A 9,421-nucleotide genomic window follows, 5' to 3' on the forward strand; every position below is an offset into this window, starting at 1 on the left:
TCCCTTTTCCTGCGAGTCAGTCACCAGTATAATCCATCACTGAAGTTTGTGTGGAGATTGTGCGTGTGTTATGCTTTAGAGAATGTCTTCCAGACAAGCTCTGATTGTAACTTCCAAAACAGTGTAAAACGATAAGAAAAAGGATTTCTTCAAGAACAGGTTAAACTTCTGCTCTCTTGAGTTCTTCCAGCAGATCTAAATTATACTTGTGGTGTATCCTGATTTGGTATTAAGAAAATCTGGATGGAGGGAAGGTATTTAATCACAAGTAGATTTTTAAATATGCAACAAATACAGAAAAGAAGCAGTTTGCAAGATAGGAAATACTGATGTTCTGCTTTACCTTTTATCAGGCTGGAATGAAATACAGAAACCTCATTTTGAAACCTGGGGGATCTTTGGATGGGATGGATATGCTACAAAACTTCTTGGAGCGTAAACCAAGCCAGAGAGCTTTCCTATTGAGTAAGGGATTATGCATTCAGTAAAATTATTGTTCCTTTGTAATGGCATATCAGTATGAAATGAGCTGGAAATGTCAGTGTATTTCACATTTTAACTATGTATGACTTCTGGGGAAATTGAGTCACTTTTTGATGATTTTTTAAATTGTATAAATAAAAATTTAATTTTTTTAAATTGCATAGGAGTACAAAACACATCAGGAAAAAAATTCTGAGATGTGCAGAAGCTGAGGAATTTGGATGGTAACTTTTCTTAATTGTTATGAAATAATGCTAATCAGCATGGGGAGTTGATGCCATGTTTCTCTTAATAAATGCACTTAAGCTGTCTTGTGAATGAATTTAAAAACTGGAGGGGGATAAAACGACACTACCAGCAATAAAAGAAACTGATTCATTCTTATTCTCTATTCTATTGTATTGATGGCTCAAAAATGTCTTTGATGGAGGGGAAGCGTGTTTGATTTCATCATGGTTTGGGTTTGGTCTAGCTTCCTGACAAATTTCAAGACTAAGAACCTGCCCCAGACAGCTTTACAGCAGACACTTGTGTGATAGTTTTAGACTTCATTCTGATGCATGTTAAATTCTTGTATCATTTATACTTATACAGTATAACTAAAAAGAGAAAAAACTCTACCACATCAGCTACCATTTTCTTCCTTTTATTGAGGAAAAACAGACAAAATCTATGGCCTTGGTGGTTCTTCCACCACTTTTTTTTTTTTTTTTTGGATGATCACAAATCAGGTCTTTGTTTTCCAAATTAGATCAACACCAGCACTGAAAATTTATACTCAAACAATTATAATTGTTTCAGTTGGTTTGTGAAGTATTTTGAGACACGTATAAGGGAGGCAGGGAAGATGTCCCCAGTGGGAAGGGTAATAGTAAATCCAAGATTTTCCTAGTCCTTTCCAGTGTGGCATGCACAGGTACTACAAAAAAAGCTTCATAGATTTAATGATTTCAGCTATAGGAGTGTGAAAGTGATCAAGGAATTATTTTGCAGTTTATTTGCAAGATCAGGAAAAATGAGTCTTACAAGCCAATTCTATGCCACTCAATAAAATTGTGAATCCAAATGCACTTTTCTTGTCTTTAAATATCATACCTTACTTTGGTTTTAGTATTATAACTCGTATATGAACAAACTTTAATTTTGGTTACTAACTAATACATTTTAGACATTTGAACCATAGCTTTAACTGTGCCTGGTCAACTCAAAAGACTTCCTGTTTTTCTATCAAAAGAAAACTGAAAGTATTCACTTTGGGTCAAATCTTTCCCCTGTTAAGGGGAAGAGCCCACAGTTGTGAATGTTCAGTTGGAAACGTATTTCTGTGTCTTTTTCCTTTAAAGCATTTAAATTGGGAGTGGGTGGGTGGGTGGGAAGGAGCTTAATTGTGTTTTTACATGGAAAATTTGGTAGGACATATTTTTCAACCACAGTAGTTAGGTATGTGAGGAAAGGTAAATATTTGTAGCTAAACGTATTAACTATGTAGTCTTAACAGAGCATGTAATTAAGTCAGTTCTAACTATCATAGTCAGTTACAGTTTTAGACCCTAGTTCTGCTGGGTCATGAAAATGCAATACATGAAAGTCACATGTATAAGAACATTCAGAACAGCTGCAAGGAAACTGAGGAAACTGATGGATGCAAGATTATCCTAAAGCCTGTGAATTTTGCCTAGGTTAATTTCCCTTGCACTCTGACTGGATTTTGAAGTATTTTGCTTTCTTTTTAAATGTGTGCAAATTCTTGTGATCCTATCTTATCTAAGGTTTTTTTCCTTTCACACTGTAATGATAAGCTCTGATGAATAAAAATGCTGTAAAAAATATACTAAGTGATACTTTCCAAAAATGAATCTGCAAGTCTAAGCAATGGTACCTTTGCTAAGAAGCAAAATACAGTTTTTATTTTACATCTGGTAGGCATATTTCCACATGAGGGAGATCTTTCTCTGCATAAAACAGTAGTCTCAGATCAAGGTAGATAATTGCAAGGTAGTAATTATAAACAAAAATATGTGATGATAGAAAGTTATGTGATTATTTAAAAGTTAGATTTAGGACAGTACTGGTGCTAATGATGATCATTTAATTGACTTACTTATTTTCATGTTCTTTAGAGTGTGTGTTATAGAGTACATAGGAACTAAGGTACTGAAGTGCAGGAGAATGTCTGCTATTACATGTATGTGAAAATGCCTACATGATTGTACAATTATGTCAGCATTAGCTGGATATCCATGTGTGTAGGGAGGAGAAAAACATTGTGACCACATTGTGACCACAAATGAAAGTGTTATGCTCTATACCTGTCCCAAAGAATAGGATTTCTTGTACTGTGTTTTTGTAGAAGCCAGTTCCCTCAGTCTGTAATTAAGGCAGTCATTAAGGCAGATGCTCTTATGGCTGGAACTGCACTCAGCACAGAAGGCTAATGGGTTCCCTCTGAAGTGTTTCTGAAATATCTTAGAGTAGTAACACATCAAAGTTGTCTGCTAATTTTTATATTGGCTTCATGGAGCCTTTGGAATCAAATTCTTGTTCACAGTCCTAATTGTAAAGACCTATCTTGGAATGGAAATGATAATCTGGAGAAAGACATCTTTTCTGGTTTTGCAGCTCTCCCATCATGGGCATGAAACTCCGTCTGTATAGGGAACAACTTACTCTGACGCTATTCCGAGGCTGTGACATAAAGTCCCCCAAGAAAACAGGGAACACTACTTCTGCTTTGGAAACATGAGTTAATTGCCTTGACACTGCACGGAAACAATCATATACGTTCAAACATGCCAAGAGTTAGGTATCTGGCAAAACCCAGCCTATTCCAGAGTTGCTAGACCCATACTTCTACTGAATTACATTTCAAAACAGCAAAACCCTGTGTTTATTCCTATTATTTAGGATGAAATTTTTCCTCTGTCAGGAATCCACAGTGGACTGTTGGCTGAACAACAGCTTCCAATGAAAGGCAAAGGGTGAAACGGGAGACTCGGGAGAGGGTGGTGGTAACCACTCAGGAAGTGGATAACAGGCTACGGCTTTCTCATTCTGCTGCTTCACTGCAGATGAGTTGGCCGTGCAACTGGGTCACAAGACGGGTAGGTGACAGCATCAGCAGCCCCTGCTGCTTGTTGTGTGACGCGGGCCCAGCTCATAGGCTGTCTCTGGATGGCTTGCAAGTCATGTGGTAAAAGCAGTCTGAAGAAAGAGTTTGAACTTTGCTCTCTGAGCTGTGGGGGCTATCGGTTGTTATGCTGACTTAATAAAGAGAGCATTAAGACGTAGAGAGTCCATGTTTGTAGAGACAGATAGGGGTATTGGCTGTCACTTGAGCTTCTAGCACTACTACTGTTGGCTTTCCTGTACAAATAATTCTGTTGTGTGTAATTAATATAACAACATTGCAGGAAAAAAATTCATGATTTTAACCGCTAATCATGGTAAGTCAAGTTCTGACCTTGTTTGACAAACACTTTTGTTAAACCCGGTTTTAAGAGATAATCAGACAGCAACTAAATCTAATGGCTGTAGTCATTTGGCATGGGAGAAGTAACATTACTGCAACAAGAAGTGAGTCACAAGGTCAAGATCTCAGTTTCCTCTCTAGAAAATGAAACAATTTCCAAATAACCTTCAGAGTTAGAGGAAGGTAGTTGAGTTAAATGGAGACTCCCGGAGGGGTTTTCCAGGAGTGTAGGGCTCCAGGTTGTATAGTGAATGGTTACTGACAGGGATTAGAGAGGCTAGACATGGGGAGGTTATGTGGTAGAACACGTCAAAGGAAAAGAAAGGAGGGCAGTAGGTGGAAGGAGGAAGTGGGAGAAGCGTGTTTTGACAGTAGCTGTAGAAGGGTTGGAGTTGATGTCAGAGGCAGATAGCAGGAAAAAGACAGTAGCTTAATGCATACTGATGTATGAAAGGCTACTGAATGCTTTCCATTTTTTTATGAATTAGAAACAAGACATGCTTGTGTATGAATAGATTTCTTATATTTTGATTTGCATGCCAAAGAACATAAGATTGTGCACCAGCTTGTGGCTTGAATACAACCTTCTTCCTGACATCTGGGGATTATTTTTTGTTTCACCACTATTTTCTTCATATTTTATATGAAATATATATATTTCATATATATATTTTAAATAATTGTATATATTTTAAATAATTGTTTCCCATGGTGGAAGGAAAGAAGTGTCATGTTAAGGGGGAATTTCAGTTTGTGGGGCCTATGCTGGAAATTCTGTATAGCTAATCATCATTAGCCATTGTAAAAAGTGTAGATGATACAAAAGGCATGGTACCAAACAACAATCAATCTATTTTAGACTTGATTAGGATAGGTAAAGACAAATTAATTAAATGAATTGGAAGTTAGTGGTTGCCTAGAAACCAATAATCATGACCTAATTTTGTTCAGTACTGAATAACAGAGGATAGACTCAATCAATACTTGCTTGCACTATACTCCTGATGAATTAAAAAGCCTAAAGGTATCAGTGCTAAGAGAACTAATGAGTAAAATTATTGGAAGAAAAATTGTGAATGAGAAGTAATATGTCTTTAAAATTCCATTGGCCAAAATCCCACAATTTCGAAACCTGAAACTTTTTGAGAAGAATTCTGACTAAGAACCAAGCTGTTTACCAGTAAAGACAGCAATTAAAAATAAACAAAATGGAAGTAGGGGGTTAGGAGTTGGAAATACTAGGAAATGAGGAATGTTTAAGTGTTAAAAATTTTAAAGAAGGCTAAGACTGTCAAGAAAAGAAAAAAACATGGATGAAAGTATTATAGGCAGTAAGATGTGTAACAATGTATTAAGAACTAATAAATCTCATTTGTGTTAGAGACCCTGTGCTACATGGAAATGCTAACATTGCAAATAACAAAAAAGGCAGTGTTTACTTACTGTTTCTCTTCTGCATTTAGAAAGAAGCGATGTGATGTAATCTCATATCATATGAGAACAATAAGGTACTTTCCAGTCCATTATTAAGTGAGGAGGATATTAAGCAACACCTACTAAGAATAAACATTTTCACATGAGAAGCATTGACTAACTCGCACTCTACAAACCTACAAGAATTGGTGGTCGGGGATTTTTTACCAGTGCTGTTAATCTTGGGACACTAGGCATATGCTGTTGTACTAGAACAGTGCTAATGAGTTGCAGTGTTCAGAAAGAGCAACCTGGTGACTGTTGGTCACATAGCTTGAAATCCATCCTCAGCAAAACAGTGGGAAAGAATAAATGTGGTTCTGTTGCTGAAAAATAAAACGATGAGTGTAATTCATACAGTACAAGTGGTTTTATGAAAAACAAGTTTTGTCAGACAAGCTTGATATCATCATTTATAGCCATTTCATGCCTGATGCATTTCAGTCACCTTGAGAATTTTTTTAAAAGTGTATTTTCATATTTCAAGCCTAGTCAAGAAGTAGGAGAATTTTATCCTATTGAAAATCCAGAATTAAGACCCATAAAGATTACAGGGTTTAAATCAGCTACCTTTAAAATATTAATGAATATAATGCAATTAAACTTAGTAGCATTAATAGCATTTGCCCGTTAGAATGAAATTTTACTTTTATACAAATAACGTCATATTCTCTACAGGAAAGATGAATCATCAGAAGTTGAGAGGTGTAGTAGATCACAGAATCACAGAATATTTTTGGTTGGATGGGACCTTTGAGATCATCGAGTCCAACCAACAACAAAAAAAAAACAAACCCAAAACCACACCCAAAAAATCCCAGAACACCAAACACCAAAACCAAACCAAAACAAACGCCCACAACCACACCACACCACGCCCACAAACAGACACAAAACAACAATCTTGGGCACTAGAGCATGCCCTGAAGTGCCATGTCTACACGTTTCTTAAATACCTCCAGGGATGGCAACTCCACCACCTCCCTGGGCAGCCCGTTCCAGTGCCTGACCACTCTCTCAGTAAAGTAATTCTTCCTAAGATCTAATCCCCCTCCTGCCGCAACTTTAGACCATTTCCTCTGGTCCTGCCATTATTCCCTTGGGAGAAGAGGCCAACACACACCTCTCTACACCCTCCTTTCAGGTAGTTGTAGAGGGCAATGAGGTCCCCCCTCAGCCTCCTCTTCTCCAAACTAAACATGCCCAGTTCCCTCAGCCTCTCCTCATATGACTTGCTCTCTAGACCCCTCACCAGCTTGGTGGCTCTCCTCTGGACACGCTCCAGCACTTCAATGTCCTTCCTGTAGTGAGGGGCCCAGAACTGAACACAGTACTCGAGGGGAGGCCTCACCAGTGCCGAGTACAGAGGCACCATCAGTTCCCTACTCCTGCTCGCCACGCTATTCCTGATACAGGCCAGGATGCTGTTGGTCTTCTTGGCCCCCTGGGCACACTGCTGGCTCATGTTAAGCCGGCTGTCCACCAACACCCCCAGGTCCTTTTCTGCTGGGCAGCTTTCCAGCCACTCTTCCCCAAGCCTGTAGCGTTGCCTGGGGTTGTTGTGACCAAAATGCAGGACCCGGCACTTGGCCTTATTAAACTCATCTCATTGGCCTTGGCCCATTGATCCAACCTGTCCAGGTCCCTCTGTAGAGCCTGCCGACCCTCAAGCAGATCAACACTCCCACCTAGTTTGGTGTCATCTGCAAACTTACTGAGGGTGCACTCAATCCCCTTATCCCTTTATCATCAATAAAGACATTAAACAAGACTGGCCCCAAAACTGAGCCCTGAGGGACACCACTGGTGACCAGGCTGCCAACTGGATTTCACCCCATTAATTACAACTCTCTGGGCACGGCCATCCAGCCAGTTTTTTACCCAGTGAACAGGTGAACAGTACACTGGTCTATGCCATGATTCGCCAGCTTCTCCAGGAGAACGCTGTGAGGGACAGTGTCAAAGGCCTTACCAAAGTCCAGGTAGACAACGTCCACAGCCTTCCCCGCATCAAGAAGGTGGGTCACATGGTCATAGGAAGAGATCAAGTTGGTTAAGCAGGACCTCCCTTTCATAAACCCATGCTGGCTGGCCCTGATCCCTCGGCTGCCCTGCACTTGCCGTGAGAGCTCACTCAAGATGATCCTCTCCATGATCTTTCCCTGTACCGAGGTCAGACTGACAGGCCTATAGTTTCCCGGATCATCCTTCCGGCCCTTCTTGTAGATGGGCGTCACATTGGCCACCGTCCAGTCATCTGGTACCTCTCCCGTTGACCAGGATTGTTGATAGATAATGGAGAGAGGCTTGGTGAGCTCTCCTGCCAGCTCCCTGAGTACCCCTGGGTGAATATGTGATGTGTTGTCTGTATATGTATTGACATTACAAATGTGCTTATGCCCAGGTGTGCTCATGCCTTATCTAGTACTGGAGGGACACGCTCCTTCTCTTTCCCACAAGCATGGTAAGCTCTAGGAAACCCCAGCCATAGGCCCCTCTAGCATTTCTCATGGTGCTTCCCGAGCTATGGAAAGACTGAGCAAGAGTTAACCTGCATATGGACAAAAACCACACCTGAAGATCTTCTGATTTACTGGTAAATCGCCATCTGCTTTTCTTTCAGGTTGTTTTCTGTATGCAGATTTACTCTGCTGGAGACTTTCAGCATTACCCCTTATCCTGAAGAAGGAACTTCTCTTCTAGGATGGCTCTCAAGAACTAAACCACAATTTTTTGGTAACATGGTGCTTGGTAAAAGCATGGATTGAGTTTAAAGCTGGCTGGCTTTCATCTCTCTCATTCCTTAAGGATGGCATTGGGTTTGCTTGAGTTCTGATGGAAATTGCTTAAATCACAAATTGGTTTCATTTTAGCACTCCTGTCATACCACCTTCTATCCAGTGTAATAAGTTCTCAGTAGAGCTATACCTAGGAACCTGTCTGCCATGAAGACAGAAAGGGAAGAGGCCTTCCTAAATGGTCTGTTAGCCTGAATAGAAAAATAACATGGTATCTGGGTTGGAATGTGGTGGGTCAGGTTTTTTAGGAGAAAACTTAAGGGGGCTGATGCTGTTGCTTGGGTAAAACATAAATTTGGTGTGCAAGGCCAAGCTTTCTGTGGTGAAGGAATGACATGTTATTAAAGTGGTTGTTCCCATCTGTGGTTTTTCCCCACTTTTGTGAAAACAAAATTCAGAAGCCCTTATGAGATGGACCTGTGAAGAAAAAAAAAACCACAACAAACAACCAAAATTCCCCTTAAAGCAATCTTTATAGAAAACTAACGGCGAGCACTGAGAAAACACAGAGAACTGGGTAATGAATTCCAAGACATGATCTAGGATCGCAGGGAATGAGGCTTTCTCTTCATTACAGGGAAAGATTTATCTCCACACCAGAGAAAAATCCACTCGGTTTAGTCACATAACTGCATCTGACAGACTTTCTCCTGGGCGGAAGCAGATATAGTATAAACCATCTGTAGGTTTCAAGGCAAAAAAAGTCAGTCTTAGGTGGAAAACCCTGGTCCAGAAAATGCACGTCTAAAACCAGGGACAGTGTCTGTGAGTTGTAAATTCTCAAATGATAACAGTTGCCCAAGCTGGAATCGTGAGAGTTACCTTTGCTATATAGCATATTATCTTCTTAAGCACCTTGAAATTAGAGGATATCTAACAAGGATCCAAGAGACCAATTGATTCTGCAGCAGAAGGGGTGCCATTTCTTGTTGGGTGTCCAAAGGTGAGAAGATTCCTCGATTTTGAAAAGATGACAGAGTAGCTTTGTGTTTTCCGATTTTTTTTGCTTTGGACAGTCCACACCCAAAGCAGAGACTGAGACCGACGACCTCAAAATAAAAAGAGGAAAAGAGGTAATTCAAGCCTCTTTTCAGTGCTTTCTGGGCTGGAGAAGCCTTGGAGAGTAGAGACCTTACTTGCCTAATACACGTTTGATTAATATGGGCTCAGTTCTGTAACTTAGTGCATTGTTTGGCAA

The 9,421-nt window shown here is 40.0% G+C and overlaps 1 protein-coding gene across 1 annotated transcript in view; it reads left to right on the forward strand.

The window, feature by feature from the left end:
• NLN (neurolysin) overlaps positions 1 to 873 on the forward strand; it is a 43,590-nt gene extending 42,717 nt beyond the window's left edge. Inside the window, exon 13 of the mRNA XM_074166029.1 lies at positions 354 to 873. Coding sequence (XP_074022130.1) covers positions 354 to 488 — 135 coding nt within the window. The 3' untranslated portion in view covers positions 489 to 873. The remainder of the gene's footprint in view (positions 1 to 353) is intronic.
• The last annotated feature ends 8,548 nt before the right edge of the window (positions 874 to 9,421 follow it).

Source organism: Numenius arquata, chromosome Z (assembly GCF_964106895.1).
Source record: "Numenius arquata chromosome Z, bNumArq3.hap1.1, whole genome shotgun sequence".
In the NCBI taxonomy this organism is placed as follows: domain Eukaryota; kingdom Metazoa; phylum Chordata; class Aves; order Charadriiformes; family Scolopacidae; genus Numenius; species Numenius arquata.